The sequence below is a fragment of the Colletotrichum tamarilloi genome (genome assembly GCF_030869305.1).
Source record: "Colletotrichum tamarilloi strain Tom-12 chromosome Unknown Scaffold_118.1, whole genome shotgun sequence".
Taxonomy (NCBI): Eukaryota; Fungi; Ascomycota; class Sordariomycetes; order Glomerellales; family Glomerellaceae; genus Colletotrichum; species Colletotrichum tamarilloi.
In genome coordinates, this window is record NW_026849501.1 from 41,889 (window position 1) to 64,486 (window position 22,598).

Genomic DNA, 22,598 nt, shown 5'->3' on the forward strand with positions numbered 1-22,598 from the left:
GGGCCATCCAACCTGTAAGATGAAAGCGTGTGAGCGAACCCTTGTCACCGCAGCGTAAGGTCAACGCATCCGTCCAATCCCCACGCGGGTCGGCGCCGGGGATAAGCGTCGGCATCTTCCCCCAGACTGGCAAAAGACGGTTACACCCTCAACGCCTTTAGGCTAAATTGCTATTGCCGGCTTTGATGATTTGATCGTGCTAAGAGCCTAGGATTTGTCGTCTCATGGCCATTCTCACGCGGGGTATCGTGCAGGGTGTCCAGGCTCGGCGTATTTTCACATTCGACCGAGAGCTGTTTTATACGACAGGCAATCAAGCTCAACGAGACTATGGCTTTCACTGCCGAGAGTTTTGGTATTTGCGTTGGTTTGCGCTCCTACTGGTGGTAGCATGGGCTACCTGCTTGAAAACCCGCTATGAAGGAACGAGAAAGATCATCGTATCAGATGCTGCAATGCTCACACCCTGCAGCTTTGCCTCCGTGTTCCCTCACAGAACAATAAAGAGGCGACAGTCCCATCGAACCACAGATCCAGCTCTAACACTCCAATTGACTGCAACCTAAGACGTTCACTTTTCTCAGCGACAACGTGGGCAGAACGGCATCAACCCCGAATTTTTGTGCCTTATCACGTGCAAGAAGAAAAGCATACCGGCGATCATGGGAGGCCACTCATCTGGCAATGCGGCTTATGATGCCGCGCTACAAAGACGTCAGGCATTGATGGGAGCTAGTGGTGCAAGGGCTCTTGTCAAGAATTGGAAAGTCGCCCGCATCGCTGCCTTCGCCTGCATTGGCGGTGTCTTGTACGGCTATAACCAGGTGAGGAAACTCTGTCAATTGGGTTTTGGAATCACAGAAACATGGTAGATATGAGTTACTTACCCGCGATTAGGGCATGTTCTCCGGTATTCTCGCTATGCCGTCGTTCGACAAGCGTAAGATCTCCCAACCCTTTCCTCCTAGATGTGTTCGCAATCATTGAGGATTTAGACCAGCTTACACATGCTTTCCGCTCAGATATGGACGGATACACAAAGAACCCAACCCAAAAAGGCTGGCTGACATCAATTCTCGAGCTTGGCGCTTGGGTCGGTGCTATCTTATCCGGCTTCATCGCTGAAGTTTGCTCCCGTAAATACGGTGTGCTCATTGCGACTGGTGTTTTCATGCTCGGTGTTATTGTCCAAATTTCTTCTATTTCTGGTGGCCACGAGGCAATTCTTGGAGGAAGATTCGTCACGTAAGTAATCTTCTGCTGACCTTCGTTACCGACGGGACGAGCAGCGCTAACGTGAAGAACAGCGGTATGGGTGTCGGAAGTCTTTCTATGATTGTCCCACTTTACAATTCAGAATGCGCACCACCGTAAGTGAAATACACTATCATGTTGTTTCTCCTGAGCTTGTCTGACGTAAGCTTTCCAACAGTGAGGTTCGAGGTGCTCTTGTAGCTCTACAGCAGCTGGCCATCACTTTTGGCATCATGATCAGCTTTTGGATTGTAAGCCCATGCCCTTTCGAACTCATCATCTCCGTCAATATATCTAACCAGTAGCAGGACTAGTATGCCCCTCACTTGATTTGAAATCTTATGTTCATTCTGCGAACGTTCTGACCGACATGACCTTTCACAGCGGGTGCAACTACATCGGCGGCACCACCGAAGACACACAGTCAGATGCCGCGTGGCTTGTTCCGATCTGCCTGCAATTGGGTCCCGCTATCATCCTCTTTGTGGGAATGATCTGGATGCCATTCTCCCCGCGTTGGCTCATTCATCACGGTCGGGAGCAGGAAGCCAGGAAGATCCTCGCTGATCTCCGAGACCTCCCTGAGAACCACGAGCTCATCGAGTTGGAGTTCCTCGAGATCAAAGCTCAGTCGCTATTCGAGAAACGAAGCACAGCCGAGCTCTTCCCCCATCTGAAGGAGCAGACCGCTTGGAACATTTTCAAGTTGCAGTTCGTCGCCATCAAGGCTCTTTTCCAGACCAAGGCCATGTTTAAGCGAGTAATCGTCGCAACTGTGACTATGGTGAGTCCGACCATGTGCACAATCCTCATTTCACATCAACTCAGAAAGGAAGGATCTCTGACAAATTCCAGTTTTTTCAACAATGGACAGGTATCAACGCTGTAGGTCTTACTAGCGAGATCTTGTTTGCGACAATCTTAGTTGACAGAACAACCAGGTCCTCTACTATGCTCCTCAGATCTTCAGTCAATTGGGCCTGAGTCAAACAACCACAAGCTTGCTTGCCACCGGTGTCGTTGGTGTGGTCATGTTCATTGCAACCATTCCTGCCGTGCTATGGATTGATCGCGTCGGCCGAAAGCCTGTCCTCAGCATTGGTGCTATTGGCATGGGAACCTGCCATCTCATCATTGCTGTCATTCTTGCCAAGAACATCGATAGATTTGATCAGCAACCAGCTGCTGGGTACGTTGTCTACCATCAGTTGACGTTAGGTGGATAGGTGTACTGACTAATGTACTTTAGTTGGGCCGCGGTGTGTATGGTTTGGCTGTTTGTGGTCCACTTTGGATGTGAGTCCTTCTACACCTTCTGCTAGAAGAGAATACTAATGAACAAATTCTAGACTCTTGGGGTCCTTGTGCGTGGATTATCATCGCTGAAGTTTGGCCTCTGAGCACTCGGCCATATGGCGTATCTCTCGGAGCTTCCAGCAACTGGATGTGAGTTTGAGATCACGACCCAAAGCAGGCAAACCCACCAGGCGCTGACAATATCTAGGAACAACTTCATTGTTGGACAAGTCACCCCAGACATGCTGACAAGCATCAACTATGGCACATATATCTTGTTCGGCCTATTGACCTACCTTGGCGCCGCATTCATCTGGTTCATAGTCCCGGAGACGAAGCGTCTTTCTTTGGAAGAAATGGTATGTCTACATCACAAACCATAGTACTCTTTTCGCCTCGGAACTACCAATCTCTTGGACAACCATCGACATTAGCTGACCTTGAACGTAGGACCTGGTGTTTGGCTCTGAAGGCACCGCCGCTGCGGATTTCGAGAGGATGGAAGAGATCAACAACGAAATCGGCTTGAGTGCAGTGCTGAACCGCGCCTCACCTGGTGGAGGATTCTCCAAGTCGGATGACTTGGAGAAAAAGGAACTTGATGCTGCTTCGGCCGAGCAACACTGAAAGAATCATGCGCTATCTGGTCGGGGGACTATATCTACAACCAAGTCTACCAACGAAGTCAGAGAAAGTTGGTATACTCTAATGCGGCCTCATTGTTCCACGCAAATTCAAGTCTGGTGTAATCTTGGGAGGAGGGGAACTGATTGCAGAGTAAAGTCAATCATGCTATGCGGAACTTTCTCATAGATGAAACAAATCTACATCAATTCAATTCCATAGACCCAGTTGAAAAGGACCCCGCATGACATGCTGTGAATCGGACATACATGTCAGCCTCGAAATCTGCCTTGATGAGACCCGGTCTAGTGGTATGCAGTCAAGGACTAGTGCTTATCCATCTGCACATTTTCGTGGGGTACAACCTCCCCATCACATATAATTGGCTGGCCATGTCCGAATGTCTGCATATTCTGCCTGGATAGCGTCTCACAGCCCTACAACTTGAGAAAGTTTGGCGGCCAGTCGAGTCAACGCTGACAGGCAACAGTCGGTTTGAGGTGACACGGAGATGGCCTCTGGAGGTTTTGGTGTATTTTATCTTGCCCCATCTCGGCACTTCCAGCGAGTCAACTATGTCCTCGTTGACCCTCGTCATTTTCAGTGTGTCTACTCTTCAGATACCGAGACTTCAGACCTTTATTGAACCCATTGCAGCACCATTCGTCGAGTCAGGATGTCTGCTGAGTCTATTATTAACGAGGCGTTGAAGGGTGATGAGGACTTCTCGGTCATCGAACGCTTAGCTGATGCTATTCGCATCGAGGAAGACGTTCAAATCAGCCAGGAGGACCGCAAGGACATCATCCAGGATCTCTACGAGGGCCCGAAGAAATGCCAATGTTGCATCAACTGGATGGACGAATGTCCCCACGGCGTTGATCTAACGGAAGTCGATAAAGACGATGAGGATGAAAGCGGCAGCCCCCTAGTCATACGACGTCGAGTGAATGCCGGCCGTACTGGCACAATCATTTCCATTCACTCAATCGAGATTCGACATGCGGCCACTCGAAAAGTTTTGATCGACGTCTTCAAGCCTTACGACAACATCGTGCAACGAGTGAAATATCTCACATTTTTGGCACCCTTCCACCAGTTCTTCTGGCGCTGGGAGCGCTTCGAGAAAGCTGTCGCAGAGGAGAAGGACGAAATCGTGAAGAAGATCTTGGCCATTCTGAGGGGATTGGTCAAGCGTGAACTGGCAGGGGCATTTGCAGTCAACAAGGAACTCGTCAGCCACGGAGTCATCACATTCAACTACCTCTGGATCTTGTTCGCGCCCGGAGAGCTGATATACTCGGCTGATGATAGTCACGACCGCTTCTACGTCCTTCGGTCATGCTCCTCGAGAGACATCGCGATCGACCTGAGTCTCTCCTACATCGCCTGGGGTTTCCCAGCCATGCAGTTCGGTACGGTCCACGAGGACATCCCCATTGACAATTTCCTAGGGTCTCGCTCAATCGAAAGCCTGCCTGCTTTTCCCGCCAAGTATCTCCGCGACTTCTCAGGAATGCAAGCAAAGCTGGTAGAGAGAGGCCGCAAGTACGCGAGTCTGGCTGGTACTCATTACAAGGCATACCGTCCAGCGGGGGATGATCCTAAATCCGAGCTTCGTGTGATGATCGATCCCAGTCACAGAAGAGTATATCTCTCAGCCTACGTCGACGATGGACGCAAAGAAAGACTTCAGCCGCTTTTCAGCCAGTACACCGACCTCATCAATCAGTCACCAGTGGACTCCCCTCCCCCAAATGGCATACACATCCCTCTGGAAGAGTACATTGATGAGTGGGACGAGAGACCGAGAGGCGGTCGCCGACCGATGCGTCACCCCGCGCCTCGACGAGTGTCCCCGTACTATCCACCTGTCGCGCCCAGACGAAGATCCCCGGTCGTGATCGAGACTGTCCGAAGGCGCCGGAGCATCTCTCCGGAATTCAGTAAGCAAATGCCCCACGAACACCAATACTATATCAGTCTAACACAACTTCCAGGGCTAAGTGATGAGGATATTGAGGAGAATTCCAGGAAACACCTTACAGAGTTTCATTTACAGCTCATGGACCCCGAGGTCGATGGATTTGATCTCAAGGAGAAGACTTGGAGTAAGTATCTGATAGAACACTACACTGCTAGACTTTTGACATTTTCTAATCCTTCGGAATAGGAAGCTTTGAAGTAGACCGGATTCACGATATCGAATGGAACACGAAGCCCTTCGAGAGTCTGGTGCTGCCTGAAGGATACAAGGATCTCATACTGGCTTTCGTTGAGAGTCAAGTCAAGGATAAGGTTGCATTCGATGATGTCATAAACGGAAAGGGTAAGTTGTAGAAGGTCACAAATATTTGATGTGTTGGAGGTACATCGCTAACATTCTATAGGTGGTGGGCTTGTAGCCTTGCTTGCCGGGGACCCAGGTGTCGGCAAGACTCTCACTGCCGAGTCTGGTACGATTCCATATACTTTCGGAGATCTCTAAAGATCAGACCTGGAGCTGACTATTGTGATAGTTGCCGAGAAGATACAGGCTCCCCTATTCAAGATGGAGTTAGGAGATTACCATGAGGACGACCGCGACAATGACGCTGTCCCAGTACGCTATGATGACCGGAACCGATCCTTGAGTCCCCGTCCCCGAGATCCTGATCGTTCAATGAGCTTCACAACTGCATTTGAACTTGCTGCTCGCTGGGGAGCCGTTCTACTGATTGACGAGTGTGACATGTACTTGGAGAAGCGTAGTGATGCTTCGACCAAACGAAACAGGATGGTGTCTCGTAAGTAGCCCTGACATTACGTCTTTGTACTCATCTGACCGAGACCAAAATCCGTACAGGCTTCTTGAAAGAACTCGAGTACTATCCGTCTCTCCTCTTCCTGACGACGAACCGCGAGCGGTCCCTTGACCCTGCCATCTACTCCCGTGTCCATCTCAATATCAACTACCCCGCCTTAGACGAACCCTCTCGTCTGAAAATTTGGCAGACGTTCCTGGAGAAGAACAACTCAACCATGTCAAAGAGTGAATTTGGATCTCTATCAAGGATCAATGTGAACGGTCGGCGCATTCGGAACATTGTGAAGACAGCTGGTATCATGGCAAAGAAAGACGGAAGAGCGGTGAACTTTGATGACGTTAGAAAGGTCATGAAGATCACAGAGGGGATAGATATCGAGGACTCTGAGCGATATTGATAGTTGACAGTGTGGTGGATTGCTGCTTATCTCATTTGTCTTCTCAACAAACTGAGAGTTGTCCCCGCGATGATGCCAAACGGTGATTGTTTTCTAGAGTCACGAGCTCAAGAATGAGTAGTGGATGCTCAGTGAAACACGAAGAAATACGGAAATAAGTCTCAGGTTTGTGCAGGATGAAACACAGAAAGAGCTATATACAAGAGAATGAAGTGTATTCGGGCTCCGTCAAACTTTTGATGCCCTTGCATCTGGAAATGGCTGTATCACGAGCGTTGATGGCGCGGTCTTCAGGCGAAGTGCGTATCGATGGTCTTCTTCATATCCTGAGCAATCAACTTGTGTCCAGCAGTCGTTGGTTGAATGAAGTTCATCCAGAAGTACTCATTGGCGTGCCCGTCAATCATGCAATCCGTCCACTGAGCCGTCTCGTCTCCGTCACAAAAGAGGTTGAGAGGCTTTGGGAAGCCATATGCCTTGGGATTGGCCAATATTTGAATCATGAAGCTGAATGCATCATAGTAGATGACTTTCTTGCCAAACTGCCCGAGGCTCTTCTGGATAGCCGAATTTGCTTGCTGGATTACCTGGCCCCAGGTCTTGACGCAGTCGGCGTTGGTACCGCAGAGGTACTTGGGCGTCACCGGGGCGAGATGCTTAGGGTAGATATTGGCGACCATAACGTACGGTGCTCCCTTATCAATGAGGTTCTGAACCTGCGCGGTGATCTTGACTGCCGCGTCGGTTGCAAACTGCGCGTTCTTTGGATCGCCTAACCAAAACGCGTCGGTATGCATGCTGAGGTCGTTCTCGCCGAACCAGAGGAACTGCAGAGAGGAGCGAATACCCGGGGCGCCACGACCGGTATAGTTGGCAACCTGTCCAATCATGTCTGTCGCCCCAGCCTTCGACTTGGTGTAGGCGTTGTCAAAGGTCGCCCCAAAATCGCCTCCACCGCAGCACCCGCCGAATGCATAGTCTGTCAGCGGAACCCGGAGTAGGTCGGAGAGATAGGACACAGCGACCGGGCCGTTAGTCCATGTTCTGAAGCCGTACACATTGGCTGGATCGCCGGTGATGCCGTGCGCAAAAGAGCCGTTGCCGTTATCACTCAGTTCATCGCCGTAGGCTATAAGGTTATTGAATGGATAGGTTGTCCGACCCGCCAAAGAGGCGTCCTCAATCACGCGCGCTGCGATGAGAGGGAGAATAGAAGTGATGATACCCGCGCTGTAAAACATTTTTGAGGGTGAATGAGTGTGAACTGGAAAGGAGAGTCACCCGAGATCAAAAGAAGATTGCGACAATGAAGCTCTGGAGAATATGAATTCGATTGAACCAAACAAGATGCAGAAGGCTGAAGATATTAAATAGCAGCTGAGGAAGAGCAGGCATGCTCATGAAGGCCAAACAATAGCACGCTGTGTTCCTTGAGGATCTTACGGATTTACAACCTAATTTCATATCTAGGTCTGTGGCGGCGATGGCGTTGATCAGTGTCGCACCAATCTGGCTGGTCGCATTAACTGTAGCGCTCCTTCAAGGGGCGAGAAGCCCAAAAGCATTTCTTTTGCGTATCACTACTGCACTGAGGTGAGGTGGTCTAGGCCAGACGAAGGAAGCATAATTCCGATGCCTAAAGCTTCTCAGTCTGGCTTCCATATGAGTACAGCCTCATTCAACATTTCTATGGGGTTTCTGTGGTTACCAACAACCACGGAAACGACTCAAACCTTGGAAAGGCTGTAAGTTCAAAGAAAAAAAAAAAAAAAAAAAAAACAGTCTCCAACTTCTGCGATCCTTCGAATAACCGGAAAGGGAGACCCTGCCTTGCACATGGCAACGGTGCACTTAGTGCGAGTCACAGGTATGCAGCGGCCTACATTTATCCTCATGAGTTCGAACAGAAAAGGACTTTGGTTGAGTATCGTTGAAAAGATTCTCCGTGACGTGAGCCACCAATCCACAGCCCCAGCGTGGTTGATAAGCTAAGCAGGTCATACCAGGCCCAAGAAAACAGGCCACATACAAATATTGCATACTCAGGTTCCCCTCACCGACTTGTTCAGTCCCGCATTTAATAGGTGGCTTATTGCATGAGAACAATTGAGCTCACTCTCTCCTTTCGACCTTTGATCGCTCTGGCACATACTCTATGCAATGACCTCCATAACCGTTCTCCGAGATGTCTCGCCTACCCAACTAGACGAGCTGATCGAACTTGCGTGCCGCATTTGGGTTGATGATCCAGCTTTCTCGATGCTATTCACCAAGCATCACGACAACAGGATTGAGAACGTTCGTGTGATATGGCGACTCATTCTCAGATATGAGATGGCAAAGGCTGGTACCATGATAACCGTCGCTAGGGACGTGTCCGAAGCCGGAGGGGGACAGTATGTTGGCCTCGGCATTTGGCAACGACATGGGACGTCCGCGAAAGCAAAGTCGTGGCAGGTTAACAGCCTGCGCAAACGTTAGCCTCAACTCATTTAAACCGCAGAAATGTCTAACCCGCTAACTCTTGCCTCTAGGTCTCATGATGCTGCAAGTTGCTTTGGAATACTGGTATCGGCTCTTGGTCAGGTCTTTGCCGGCCAGCAAGGTCAAGGAGTTGATGTCTCAGCTGAACAAAGCCCAGAACATGTATCCAGCTGAACGATGGCGTCTATGTTGGCTTGGCGTATGTCCTGACGCTCGAGGTCGCGGTGTTGGGAGGGGACTGATTCAATGGGGGCTTGACCGTAGCGATGAAGAAGCTGTGCCCACGGTTCTAGAAGCTAGTAACGCGGGTGCTATTTTGTACAGAAAACACGGCTTCAGGGAGATTGGGAGGCAGAGTTTTGATGACGGCAAGCATACACAGCCTATTATGCTTAGGGATGTAGTCGGGTCAACTCCGTAGGTGTGGGCAGTGCCTCTATGCTATGTGTTTCCAAGTTGAAATTTAGAATCATCTCATCTAAACAGTGTCTACGGGGGAAATCGACGCAAAGGATATAAAGGAATGAGGGAACACGAAGGATTAGGTATGTCCTGGTTCTCGAGTAGTGGAGTTGTGGGATGGAGATGCTCAAAATTGTGAAGTTGATCGAACTTAGTTGCATTTCGAGCCGAAAATCAACAACTCCACAGGAACTCGACCTCACCATCAGTCGAAATCGTGGATACCGGCCGGCTGGCGCAATGGTAGCGCATCAGACTTCTATCTTCTCATTTATGAGATATAGTCATCTGGGGGTTGTGGGTTCGAGCCCCACGTTGGTCATTCTTTTGCACTTGGAAGTGAGTGGTCAGGGTTTTTTGTTGCTTGTCATGTAAAAACATCGAGATCTTCGAACAGAATTTTTCATTTAGTGGGTTCCGGCGGCTCCGGGCGGGGGCACCCCGTGAATTGAACCGGGGCGGAGCCGTCTCTGCAGGCTGTGGCTCGACATTAGTATCCCATCCGGTCCCGGCCAACGTAGTCGCCCAGGTCTTCAAGTCTGCCATTGCGGCTTGCGTTTCTCGATAAAGGATGCGATTCCTTCTTGGGCATCAGCACTCCCCGCATGAAGCGCCATGACTCGTCCGGCCCAACTCGCCGCATCCTCATAACCATCACCTCCTCTTCCGTCAACATCGTCACCTTTGATGCCGAGCTGTGTCCAAAAGGCCCATTTACCGAGGGCCATCGGCTGACCCGCTGACCCCGCAAGTCTCTCCACCACCTCTGCAACGCGCCCTTCGAAGGCGGCAGCCGCCGTGTCCGTGGACTCTGCATGCTCGGGCGTCGGCACCACATCGACAGCACCTCGCATGTCGTCAGCGGCGACCGCTTCGGCTGTGAGAAGAAGTCGGCAAGCTTGGCCTGGTGGTAGGCGCCGGGATACGGCCGTCACGGGGCTCGTGCACGGTATTCCTATGCTCGCGCCGGGCAGCTGGAACTTGGTGGTAGACAGGGCGATTGGGTAATCGGTCGACAACGCGAGCTGGAGTCCGGCAGCCGTCGCGAGGCCATGGATGGGACAGATGACGGGTGCCGGGCTCTGGCGAATGAGAGACATGACTTCGGCGCAGAGAGTAAACGTGCGCTTCACCTCCACACGCGAGAGCGAGGCCAGTTGTTTGAGGTCATGACCCGACGAAAAGACTGGCCCCGGACTGCTTCGGAGGACGAGGACGTTCGGGAGCCCGGCTCGCTCTCGGTTCCATTCTGCGGCATCGACGAGCCAGCTGTATCCTGACGAGCTCCTGTCGCCCGAGTCAGACGATGAGCCTGCCTTCTCGAGCTCTCGCAAGATTGGGGGTCTAAAGGGAGGGAGCGTCAAAACTCTGCCGGATGATGGTGACGTGAGGTGCGCGAGTAGCTGCGTGCGGAGATCTTCTAGTATCTCCAGACTCAGGGCATTGCGCCTTGCTGGGTTTCGAAGATGGATGTAAGCGGCTTTCGCTGGAAGCTTTGGGAGCTGCATCGGAAATTCTAACCTCTTAAATCAGCACCGGGCGGTAGGTTAATAGGAGAGTTGATAGATGCAAGGCAATTGCCGATGTGACAATCAGCATTCCTCTCATACAGGGTCTAGCCAACCCAGGTGGATGGAACGCGGGCGAGTAGAAATTCGCTTACCCCGCCAAGTTCAGACTCTCGCTCCCTCCACAGGCGAGTGGCATTTCATTCCTTGTCTCACCCGCCTCAAGAACAGCACATGTTTTTACGAGCAGTTTTTCTAGTTGCCGCCTTCTCCACTGCAACTGAAAACAACTTAATTGTAAGCGTATGTTCCGTATCCATAGATCGACCGCCGGCCCTTTCACGGCCAGAAATGTCCAGTTGAACTGGTTGCTTGGCAAGATCGCCTGTGCTCCGGCAGGGCCGAGTCTTGACTTTTCTGCCTCCCAGTTCACGTGTTAATGGCCCGAATATCTGGTGCAGAGGAGAAATCCCAACCAATAATGCGATTCATTATCTAATTATAGTCTACTTCGACTTCTTGTGACTTTTGGCGTATCTCCAATGTCAACTTCTCCGGAACCATGTGCCGTATCATGTGGTATACCACAGTTCCATTCCTCCTCGGGTCTGGAAATTCATGTCGAAGATCCAGTTCGGGTGATTCAAAAGGGTCTTCGTAAAACACCCCACCAAGCTTCTGAATGACCCTGCACCGCTCTTCCATATTTCTCGCGTTCTTTATCCGACCAACTCCCATGCTGCGACCGTCTTCATCAAAGACCCGGAGAACCCAAGCGCCGCCCGTGGATGGGTACCCGGCAATGACATGATCGCTTCGTCGAGACGTTATTGGGTAGTCGCCAAGTTTGGAATAATCTTCTAGTTCGCGGGGGTATTCGCTATCAAACCACACCGCACCGAGCATGCGCATCCTCAAACAGTGCGCATCTTCCTCCGCCTGGTCTTCTGATCTTAATGTGGGTTCGAAACGGTCGAGCTGAAGGAATTCGAGGTCTACGCCAACGCAGTCGTCTAGGAAGAAAATCCCACCGTGGCTTGGCCATCCACGCACCGCCGTGCCGGATCTTATCCCGAACGAGGTTCTGTACTTTTGTTCCGGGGTTATCGCGTCCTTGTAGCCGCGGCAATAGGAGCAGCGAGAACAATTACCGCCATCGTCATCGTCGTAGCCGTCTGAAGATGGTATGATCGTCATGATTCGATAATACTCGACAGCCCAGGCTACTAGTCTGATAGTAACATAGAAGTAAGATGCAATTGATATGGAGTACAATACTTGCGACGGTCTGAGCAATATTTGTAGAGGGGCAGTGAAAACATTCAAGGTCATTTTTCGCGAATGGCACTCCGGAGGCCGCAGGTTATCTCGGGAAATTGAAACTTTATTCCGCGAGGCCGAGTCGGTCACTTCCCTGGTTTTCTAGTAAACCGCCGACTGATGCCTATTTCGCCGAGAAATGCAGCCAACTCCCGCCCTGTTGGCTGCCTGGATAGGAGATTACTTGCTTATGCCTGCAGCCTGGCCCAGAAGCATGGCATGGTCTGTTGGTTGCTGCCTTAGTCATTCAAACTCCCCGACAACAATGACAGGAAGTGTGTCGCAGTAGATGGTTTGATAAAAATAGAGCTTGGTCTTTCTATTGCACAGAGCTTTCTATCGATATTACCACAGTGTCCCTTAAACTTTATACACGTGTTGCACAAATGCGGTAGGCAAAGCCCTTGGAATTTGAAATGCTACGATACCTACCCCTTCCCCGGACGGGTGCTTCATCATTGTGTTGTCAACAGTCTGGGAGTCTACCTGGCCAGTGGCAGCTACTTAATCAGCGGCGGGGGAAAGATCTCACCCGGTCATGGTGACACGATCGGGGGATATCTGCTTGACAAGCCGCCATGTGTCTCAACCACAGAACTTAATTTCTCAAAACAGGCAAATGGATAGGCCAAACACAAACAACGCAGATTCACGAACCTCCTACTCCGTTCAGCACATACTGCCATACCGCATGATACAGCATGTGCTATTCACCCTGACCTATAGATCTAGTGTACGCCCAGTATCCTAACAACGAGCTCTGGAACCTCATCGGCCTCTTTGTAGAATCTCCCGCCGCAATTTTCGATCATCTGGCACCGTTCCTCCATGTGCCTCGCATTGTGAATTCTCGCAGCTCCAGCGTTAGCAGCCTCTGCCCTGGTGGTCTTCAGCAGCCAGAGACCACCCGCTGCTGGATAGCCAGCAATGACAACAGCATCTTCCCACGTGGAATTCCCAAAAGACTGGTTGACCAGATAATGCGTCAGGCTCTTCCACCAGTTTGGCCCAAGCTTCATCATCCTTGCGCAGTGCGCATCCTCCTCTTCCGGATCTCCTGACCTGAATGAGCGCTCGAAGCGGCTCAAGCCCAAGAAGTCGAGTTCCACACCGTCGCACTTCAGCGTATAACATCCCCCGGTGCTCGGGTATCCATAGACTGTGGTCCAGTGACCCGCGCCGAAGGCTGTACGGCGATTGAGGAGTAGGCGTCCTGCATCGTTGAAAGCGGCGACGAGGCGTTCTTCGCGTCTTAGTGCTTTACGAACTTGGTGCTCTGCTCGTCTTTCCACGCATCGACAACGTCTTTGGCCATGTCCGGCTTCCAATGCTGACGACAGTGCTTCGGACGGCATGGTCACTGCCGGCCGGCTAGGCGGTTCGGCTCGGGAAGACATGTGCGCTGAGAGTAAAACCATGGCAGTGTAGAATACAATGGCAGCGGTGGCGTAGAGGGTGTGAGGCATTGTTTTGGGCATAACTCGGTCGCTCGTCGGGCAGAATACACGGCCTCCCCTCTAGGTATCAAGACCGAGGTGTTCTTGGCGGCGGGGAAGCCTGAGGGCATTGACAGTGTGCTACTTGCACTCAGCCCAGGGTTGCCGGCGGCATGCTTAAAGTAAGTTTAATATAGTGCGTCAGATATACAGCATGAAAGTGTGAAATCAGCAACCTAGTCTTGACGATGATGCCGCGTTCTATATGGCTGCCTTCAAAGCGTCGGAGACTCCCGAGTCAATGCAATCATGGTGGCCTAATTGACGACGTTGAATTTGTCCTCTCATACTTGGCAGATCAGGCACCCAAAGCAACTGAATATCCGCTTGAACACTACGAAAAAACGATGTAAATTACTCGATGTCGTCAATGGAACGACACGTAAGCTGTTGCTGCCTAGTTGCCAATCCTGAGACCGACATGAGTTATTGCAGCCTACCTAGTAACAAGAGGAGTGTCGCTTTTGTGCAATGGTTAATGCAGACTATTGTGAAACATAGGCAGAGGCATCGGTTTTATTTGATGATATGTGTTTCGTAAGTAAACTTTCTTGCACCCTGATTGACGCAATAAGTTGAACCCGTGTATACGATGAAAGCTGAGTTACAGCAGTGAACGACGAACAAATACTTCATGCAATGCTTTTCCAACCAGTGCCACCCAGATTTGAGAAAACAATACGCTTATCCATGAGGGGGAATCATATGTTCGATACAAGGCCGTTTTCATAAAGAGGTCCGGTGGCTACATGTAGGTGCGTTCTCCTCAGGAACGTTGCCCAGCCATTTCATGACCAGAACAAGAATGCAACTATGGCTCGTGGTCGTCGTACGACTTTCGTCGTTGATCAAATATTTCAGTGAAGGTCACAACTTCTTTTTCGCCCAGCTCTATTGATGGTGGCGGCGGGGCTGGGGTAGGAGCAACTTCGACATTGGATATTGGAGTAGCTTTGCCGCTAGAGTTGATCCAATGAATGACAAATGCGGTGAAGAGAACTACCCAAATTTTAGAGTCTGATCAAAGTTGCAGAACGGCTCTGGCGAGGAGGGAAGACGAAGCGGGAAGGTAGGGAGTAAACTTACTGTCCGTATTGCAACAGGTGAGACAAAGCCAAACTATCTCGCCTTCCAGAGCGACCAACACTGATAGGTTGCTAGAAGAGATCGATGTTAGCCCAATCAAGAATTTCATGCTTTCACATCATTTATCGCTTCTTACGCAATGCTAATGGCCAATGTGCCGATAACACCGGCAAACGTTCGTAATGCGAGTCTCCGTAGCCTTACGTTGGGCGGAACTCGAGAGAAATGAAGGGTATTCTCATGCATCGTCCATGGCTTCATCATCGATATTTGAATCGAGTGTAATCCTAATGACCCGGTGTCAGAGCTTGTCCAGATTCAGAGAGACTGAGAAGCCACATGACTTACTCAGTAGTGGAAACAAGAACAGAGACGTCAGATACACGTTGACAACAGCGTCAAAGAAAATGACGGGCAACAGGATGGTGCGTTCCAGTCCGATGCTGCAGACATCATTTTCCTTGTCGTACCGAGACCCTCGACTAGCAGAGCAACAGGTGTTAGTGTATGTTTCGGGGACAGAGCATGAGAATACTTACGAGACAAAGTTGAACGTTGCTATAATGCCGTATACAGCTAATGGCAATCGGTCAGGGATGTTGGCGACTGGGCTCGGAACATGGACATACCCAGCATGACAAACGCATTGAATACATACAATTTGGACTTGAGACGAGACTTGGTAGTGCCTCGGATAACATGCTGGTCAAGGCGTTAGCCGTGAATGAGATCGGGGGGTTATTTGGGGTAGAGTTTTACCGCTTTATCAACCATGAAAAGGTAGACGAGCTGATTGAAGAGTCAGATTGGCCAAGATTCAACGATTGGGATTGACGCCTGGAGGACCAGTAAACGTACGGCCTGTGACGGATTTAGCAATGATACCAACAACGGACTTGATTTACAACTTACTTTGATTACGACGTAGGCAGTCAGACACAGTATGCCCGCAGCTGAACATGGTATGAAATCCATGCGAAGCTCAGCCAGAAATAAAAGCTGGAAGACCCATGATCCGAAGACGAAAAGGCACGAGAAGAGGTAGGTGAATAACACAACTGCGACATGTTCTTTTAGCCCAAAAGGTTCCAGACTCTTTTCGAAATGTCATCCCTTACGCCATCTTGTCCATGGCAACGGACGCCAGTCTTTAATCGCGGACCACTGGTGACCTTGAAAGCCATTAGATCTTGTCGATAACCTAGCAGCAACGATTCCCTCACGAAGTAGGTATGCCAGGAGGCAAGACGATATAGGTGCGATAATGAGGCTGATAATCTGCTCGGGGCGGATCTCGTGTTTCGGGCTGCTCGACGTCTCGATGACTGTGGAGTCGATGTCGTCCATCTCGAAGAGGGGATTCGCCAAAGGAGTGTCACGGTGGAGGAGGACCTCTGACCTCTTGTCGATGCCGGTGTCCTTCAATATCAACGCTGGGTGACATGTGCTGAATGATGAGATCCTGAGATCAATGGGCCATGGAACGTATCAGCTGGCGTGCCTTGGTATAAGTAGATTTCGGATTGACGAAGGTCAGATGCGGCCGAGTGCACATGTAGGGAGGCTTAAGGTTTGAGGCGTTGCTAATGGGCTCCTGTGCAGTAGGGTTGGACTGCCATTCGTGGATTAGGTTCTGAAGGAAGCCTTACGACGGTGTTATGACTCGCTTTTGGGTTTGGGCTACTTCAGTCGAATATTCAGTCTGGCCTGTCGATGGTATTTTTTCAGATGAGCTTACCGCTTTGCTGGCACCGTCATCCTCGTAACTTTCCCAAGAAAGTGGCCATCAGACTGGGGGAGCTCACAGTAGAGATCTTGTGGCAGCCAAAGCCAAGACATTCGGGTATGAGCTCCTCTACAGTGCTGCCATAGCGCAAACCGGCGCGCATGGTGTCCGGCATCTACCTTAACCGCGAATAATGAGTATCCCCAGCGGTCGAAGTCCAGAGTGTTTCCTCACATCCGGACATTGCTGGAGGCCGTCGCTTGAATTATTCGCCGCAGCCAGTAAATGCAGCATACTTGAGACGATCGTCACTCCAAGGGGCTAAACTTCGCAGGGTACGGTAGCAAGCTGCAGAAGGACCGCCTAAAGCCTTTGGAGAAACTAGTAATAACGAACATCTCCTAATGTTTCGTCTTGTATCCTCACCAGAAAGATTCTCGCGAGGAATTCAGCGATGCCTGCCGAGCAGAGTGCGTGGCACCCCCATCCCACACTTGTATGGTTTCCATCTCCCCTAGCAGCCCGTTTCTGTACACCGGGGGAAACTTTAAGCCCCAAACGGGATCATTCAAAGAGACAGTAACGGGCCTAAGCTCTGCAGTGGAGAAGTTGCGAGCCAATCGAGTGTTTGGACTGCTTGTGAGGAGTGAGTGTCATAGCTCCTATTAGCGGCGATTGATACATCAACCCGATGTAGTTCTGGATCTAAATCCATGGCATGCGGCCCGTACGTGAGTTTCTCGGTCCCTCATCTGTGGAGGCGTCAACATCCCACATAAGCCTTGGAATAATCGTATTCCGGTCCCTTTGTGTGCAACAGTAGTATCTCGTGGGAGATACTAGGAACGTCCCTGATTCCCCTGCGTGGTGACATGCGCTACGCTAACCGTAAGCTCCGGTTGCTCCGCTCAGTATTCCCTACCAAATAATCTAGCCTTCATTTGCGGTCTACGGAGCGGTCCTCTGGGACAAATTCGAGCCCTTATTCATTGCCAAAGACACAACAGTCTGAAAACATGTGTCTGTTGTTCTGCATTCAAATACTTCGTTTTGATAGCATAAGTGCGTGAGTAGGCGTCAATCCCTCGACGGGTCAGCCGGCACTGTGCCGCCGGGGTTCTGGCCGCATGGCTTTTTGTGGCTGGTTTGGCTTCAACGGTTCTGCTGACCGGGCAGACAATATCGTGATGCACGAGGTGCTACTGCGCGTCCTGCCCGTTGTTATGCGTCGTCGGCACGTTTTCAGGTGCAGGCAGAGATGTAACACACTAGGTATACGAAAAATGGCAGGTTTCCTCGCGAGGGCTCCCTCACCCGTATGCATCGTACCACTCGACACCGAAGGGTTCAACTTCTAGAACGTAGAAGATTTGCTACCATGAGAGACGGGGAACCGCTGCACGTTTTCGTTTTTCATCGAGTATTGACATCCCAGAAATTTGGTACACCACAAGCAGAGTCTCAGTGCAAAGCTCAAGACGAAGCTTTCCATGATGGAAGCGCCGACAAGACTGGGCAATCAATGAAACGGTCTAAAAACCGGCACACGGCCTCCGGAGCGTGGTCCAGCAACGCATCAAGTTGTAGAGCATTTTCTTCAGGTGGCAGCTGCACCAAACTCAGCCTCGGCCTGAGTCCTGGGTTCTCCCGACTTTCTCGAACTCTAGTTCGGATTCTCCCGACGGGTCGGAGTCACTTACCCTTGCCGTGGGAGGGGCACTGGGGGATCGGAGGAGAGGGGAGCGCAGAGGTGGACACAAAGAACTGCTGTCTTGGCGTCCGGGGCACCCCCACATCGGCACCCAACCTTGGTGAGTCGGGCTCCTGGGCAGTCGATTCGGTTTCGCACCTGGTACTGAGCGCCGCATGCTCTAGGATTTGGTCTGTTTAGGCTCTTGCGGACCTTTCCTAGGGCTGAGGATCACTTCAGGCCGGCAGCAGGCCAGTCCGTGGTCAGAACCAGACTCTCCACAGACCCTTTGGACACTTTACTTACCCTTTTGAGAATACGTATGCGGTAGCTCATTGGTGGGAGTAAATTGCCGTACCGACTCTGTTTTGTATAGTAGTGATAGAGGTAGAGTCGACTTGGTGTCTGGAACGTGCTCTTTTCACTGATAATGTGTGGGCAAGCTTATCAGCGCGTTATTGTTATCAACGGACGACAAACTATCTCCGACCAGCCGCTGTGCGATGATGATCCAATTCGTATCTGCCTTCACATACTCAAGTAAAGGTTGACGGCAGTTATTTGACAGGAGATACTGCGGTTCCTTGATCGTAATGATCCCCTCTCCCCCGTGACGAGGGCAGGTTATCGACCATCCTCAATTCTATGCCTTACGCTCTCGCAAGAGTCTAGACTTCGCCTGACTCTCTTTGATGTGACAGCGAGACTTGCACTCGAGTACGAATACTTTACGATTTTAGGATGTGCTAAATCCCGCTATCCCGGCAGGCTTCTGGGCCGATGTTTGAGCCGAGCCGGCGTTGTTGAGGAGCGCGGTGCAAATGCGAGCTAGTATACGAAAAGGTCATATGTTCTTGGCGACTAATGAGCTTTCTCCTTTCATGTCTCCTACGTAGTATACGATGAAGTACGCCCGTCGCTTACCCTGGTTCATTCTTCTGGAATAGACAAGTACAGCCTTTCTTTCCCTGCTGTGAACACCTGGGGTTTCTGCCTTTCTCGATGACGTGGGGCTCAAGTGACTCGTAGGTACGGGATCTTGATATTGCGGTACTCGCAAATAGATGCGCAGGGTCTGAAGTAGTGATGGCAGGCCGTACGATTTTACACCGGGATGGTGGCACACGAAAGTGATTCATATTCTAGAACCCCCAGAACTCCATGCACAATACATTCTCTAAACTACATTGGACCTCACTATCACTGGTGAGCCTCGCTTCTTTCTCGCAGGTCGACCGGCCCTGCCCCGATCTCAATAATGATGTTGGTGGATACATATTGTTTGTAGTTTTAGCGGCACCTTTGTTTTGAAGAAACCATCTAGGCGCGTCGAAATTGTCACAGGACATGCGGCAAAGTGCGGTCGGCGCTTGGTGAGGTGCAGAAGCGTCAATGCCACAGACCGCAATCTACTACTTAGTATGCGCTAGGGACGTGTAAGTTTGTACCTCTAATCTGATGATGTCTGAGAGCTGTCAAAGTTTCATAGACGTGCAGTCGGGGCAGTGAAAGTCGGCGTGTCGTCCAAGCGGCAGTGCCGTGAAGTTAGGCCGACGGTCTGCTTGCCGGTAATCGATGGTTGAAGAGAACGGGCTCAAAGTGGTTCACGATGCGCAAGGATGGAATCTTCGGCCTGAAAACGCATGATGCTCGAGTCATCCCGATTGACCATTCTATGACCTAATTAATTCAAGGCACTTGCGACGTTCTGTTGTGGATTCTTTGAATTTGGCCGGCCCAGAACCCGGTCATGACTTCCAAATCTGTAGTATGTATATCAACTCTACTTAATTACCAGTCAATAGTATGGTTTATTTACAGAAAGCTCAACAGCCAAGCCCGGTGGAACGCCATTCATGATCAGGATTCCCAAGGCTCCAACCAAGCCGAATGAACATTAAAGTGCAGGCATTTATACCGAAGTTTCCTATTGCGGGTAAACGTTCGCTAGGGACCACTGGCAAGCAGGATTACTGGAACTATCGATGAAGTTCGAACTTAATGGGGAGTTGGCTCCTTGCGCTAGTATCTCCGGTGTGCGAAGTCAAGAAGTAGGTCACACGTATTCCTTTCGGGAACTTCTAGGGCTTCAGTGACCAAGACTCCGCTAGCTTTATGACCTTGAGTTTCGAACCATTATGCCTTACTCCTAACTGAAACAAAGAGATTCGTTCGCTCACATAGCTAATCCTAGGTTTCAATAACCGCATGTGAGATCAGTTCTGAGAGTTCATCTCCCAGTCCTGTCACATTTCAAAGATGAGATTGCTGCATAACTTAGCATTAATTCAGGTCATTGCGAATTTTCTCACTGATTCCCTGTTTATTAATAACGGAGTATACACAGAATGATGGATAAACACTTCAGGCTTAAAGTCACAAAAGAAAATGCCTACATTCTCAACACCGCATAATCATTTTGACCAGAGCTAGTGGTTCTTAAACTATGCCTCACATGCTCACGAGCAAACGTAAGGGCATAATTCTGGGTCAGGTAATAATACGGCTACGCATTCAGACATGCGACAATAGGCACGAAATACTACTCCTGCGTTACCTGTGAGGAGTCCCGCGCCTCAGCAATCCTAGATGGATAGATAATAAGGCATATCGAGTTATTTGAAAGCGAATTCCGGGGCATGTTTGATCGATCGAACTAAATGCTTCTTGCGAACAGTATATCTTCAGAATAAAGCACTCTCATACTTACTTTAGTCATTTCTGAACGACAAAGAAAGAATCCTTCTGCTCAGTATCCGCTACTATGAAATACACCCCCTCACTAATAGAAGAGCGATGTCCTTGCAAACTGTCACGATACCCTACTTTCCTCATGTACTTAGAACAACAAGTCTAAATTAATAGTATTCGAATAGAGATAGATTTATTGCACAAGTAGTACTTTCTAGATATTCTCAGATCAAGAGGAGTAAGTCTATGACTCAACACAACGGATGACAATCATGTGAATTGAACTCGCCGACATTCTTTATCATTCTGCTTGGCTCATATTGAATTACAAAATCACTACATGCTCGATATATTCCAAATGACTACCTAGCGTGCATTTGTTATGCTTGTGTGTAGCCAAGGCCTCAGTGCGTTCGTCTATGCGACCTGGACACACCCAATTTCTCGCACGGGTGACAAATAGTTGCAGGGCACGCTTCTTGCCTTCCGGTGGGATCTCTACCTCACCTGCCTGGGCAGCCGAGATATGGTTCCAAACTCGCCTCAGATTGCCGAGGGTTGTATCACGGGATAGGATGAGGGATAGGCATGGCCAATTCGGTGGGTTTGGACTAGCTACGCGAAAGATACTAGGTAAACTTCGAAAATGGCGTGTATCAGATTCACCGCAAAGCCTTTGCCACGGTCTATCGATACAACGTTTCATTGGTCCCAGGAGACGTATGAGTTATGGCAATACCAGGCTACCCACGAGAAGACTATGAGTAAGCTGTTAAAAGCCTGAATTCGCTTCTCACGGGCTGTGAAATGTATAATGTTTACTGTGTTTGTGGAAGCAGCATGGACTTCACAATAACCGATATATGAATATAACTTACCTATGAACGACATTTTGTGAGTCGCAACCCTTCCATTATTTCGTGGATACTCACATTTACGGCAGTGAAGGTTCATACGCTAGGCATCTAGTATTGGTACCGTTTCTGTTTTAACAAGTTTGTTCAACACACAAAACTCAAGGTGCACGTGTACTCGCAAGATTCGAGTCTTCGGGGTGGATACCGAGACGAAGGAATGATGCCTGGCAGGATTAAATTCACCCTCTGTCGTGAAGTCCTAAGCCACTCAGCTGTCTAGTCACTCTAGTCAGTCTTGAAGCGGCCGTTATGCCACTGCGATCGTCAAGTATCACCCGCCACGATTCGTGCATTTTCAATTCAGATATTTGACTTCAGTCAAGCCACGTACGCCACGTACGTACATCTTCATAAACCGAGGCTGCCGATTGTTGAGCTAAAGCTCAGACCTGTACGTTGGATAGGACTGGAGAAACGCACAAGCTTGCAGGTGCCAGGTGGTAAGTGCTCAAATCGCTTGCGTGTTCTCACTCTGTTCCGAGTTAAAGCAGTAAGATTCTCCGAGACGTCTATACGCGGCTCGATTCGATTTTTCATCCGATGAAATAGAATTCAGAGCCATGACGGGTATTCGCGATTTGATACAGGAATTGCTCGCGCATGTAGAGCGGCCAGGCAATGCGCAGACAAATTCCAGAGCTAGCCTGCGAAGTCACAATCCTGCAACCAATCTCTTGCGTCACCGCCATTATCCCGTAATAATTTTGCTAGAACAAATCTCTGCATCTGCACTCTACGAATTACAGCCAAGCTTCGCAAATTCTGCCCTGCTGCTGGGGAAGATTGTTTGAGGAAACCAATGCGATCCAGGTCAAGTGATCGGATATGTCCCCTGCAGTG

The 22,598-nt window shown here is 50.1% G+C and overlaps 8 protein-coding genes across 8 annotated transcripts; 3 read left to right on the forward strand and 5 right to left on the reverse strand.

Annotated features, from left to right (window-relative positions):
- Window positions 1-662: 662 nt before the first annotated feature.
- On the forward strand, window positions 663-3,177 carry CTAM01_14291 (uncharacterized protein; the record flags this gene model as incomplete). Its single annotated transcript, XM_060530292.1, has 13 exons — window positions 663-824; window positions 898-940; window positions 1,023-1,245; window positions 1,308-1,370; window positions 1,433-1,505; window positions 1,560-1,567; window positions 1,639-2,038; window positions 2,110-2,139; window positions 2,196-2,443; window positions 2,504-2,550; window positions 2,604-2,700; window positions 2,759-2,909; window positions 3,001-3,177. 13 exons carry the CDS (start codon window positions 663-665, stop codon window positions 3,175-3,177), a joined length of 1,722 nt encoding a protein of 573 aa, XP_060375126.1.
- Window positions 3,178-3,850: 673 nt separating this feature from the next.
- Window positions 3,851-6,378, forward strand: CTAM01_14292 (uncharacterized protein; the record flags this gene model as incomplete). Its single annotated transcript, XM_060530293.1, has 6 exons — window positions 3,851-5,120; window positions 5,175-5,285; window positions 5,348-5,503; window positions 5,565-5,630; window positions 5,694-5,960; window positions 6,020-6,378. 6 exons carry the CDS (start codon window positions 3,851-3,853, stop codon window positions 6,376-6,378), a joined length of 2,229 nt encoding a protein of 742 aa, XP_060375127.1.
- Window positions 6,379-6,668: 290 nt separating this feature from the next.
- Window positions 6,669-7,619, reverse strand: CTAM01_14293 (GDSL-like Lipase/Acylhydrolase; the record flags this gene model as incomplete). The annotated part of the gene is made up of 1 exon (XM_060530294.1): window positions 6,669-7,619. One exon carries the CDS (start codon window positions 7,617-7,619, stop codon window positions 6,669-6,671), a length of 951 nt encoding a protein of 316 aa, XP_060375128.1.
- A 919-nt stretch (window positions 7,620-8,538) lies between these two features.
- CTAM01_14294 (uncharacterized protein) lies at window positions 8,539-9,283 on the forward strand (the record flags this gene model as incomplete). The annotated part of the gene is made up of 2 exons (XM_060530295.1): window positions 8,539-8,854; window positions 8,913-9,283. 2 exons carry the CDS (start codon window positions 8,539-8,541, stop codon window positions 9,281-9,283), a joined length of 687 nt encoding a protein of 228 aa, XP_060375129.1.
- Window positions 9,284-9,857: 574 nt separating this feature from the next.
- On the reverse strand, window positions 9,858-10,832 carry CTAM01_14295 (enoyl-CoA hydratase/isomerase; the record flags this gene model as incomplete). The annotated part of the gene is made up of 1 exon (XM_060530296.1): window positions 9,858-10,832. One exon carries the CDS (start codon window positions 10,830-10,832, stop codon window positions 9,858-9,860), a length of 975 nt encoding a protein of 324 aa, XP_060375130.1.
- A 495-nt stretch (window positions 10,833-11,327) lies between these two features.
- On the reverse strand, window positions 11,328-12,029 carry CTAM01_14296 (uncharacterized protein; the record flags this gene model as incomplete). Its single annotated transcript, XM_060530297.1, has 1 exon — window positions 11,328-12,029. The coding sequence occupies one exon, from the start codon at window positions 12,027-12,029 to the stop codon at window positions 11,328-11,330; it is 702 nt and encodes a 233-aa protein (XP_060375131.1).
- Window positions 12,030-12,880: 851 nt separating this feature from the next.
- On the reverse strand, window positions 12,881-13,618 carry CTAM01_14297 (uncharacterized protein; the record flags this gene model as incomplete). Its single annotated transcript, XM_060530298.1, has 1 exon — window positions 12,881-13,618. One exon carries the CDS (start codon window positions 13,616-13,618, stop codon window positions 12,881-12,883), a length of 738 nt encoding a protein of 245 aa, XP_060375132.1.
- An 841-nt stretch (window positions 13,619-14,459) lies between these two features.
- CTAM01_14298 (uncharacterized protein) lies at window positions 14,460-16,623 on the reverse strand (the record flags this gene model as incomplete). Its single annotated transcript, XM_060530299.1, has 11 exons — window positions 14,460-14,647; window positions 14,735-14,805; window positions 14,871-15,021; window positions 15,083-15,216; window positions 15,274-15,310; window positions 15,364-15,436; window positions 15,494-15,523; window positions 15,647-15,792; window positions 15,853-16,196; window positions 16,288-16,346; window positions 16,540-16,623. 11 exons carry the CDS (start codon window positions 16,621-16,623, stop codon window positions 14,460-14,462), a joined length of 1,317 nt encoding a protein of 438 aa, XP_060375133.1.
- Window positions 16,624-22,598: the final 5,975 nt, after the last annotated feature.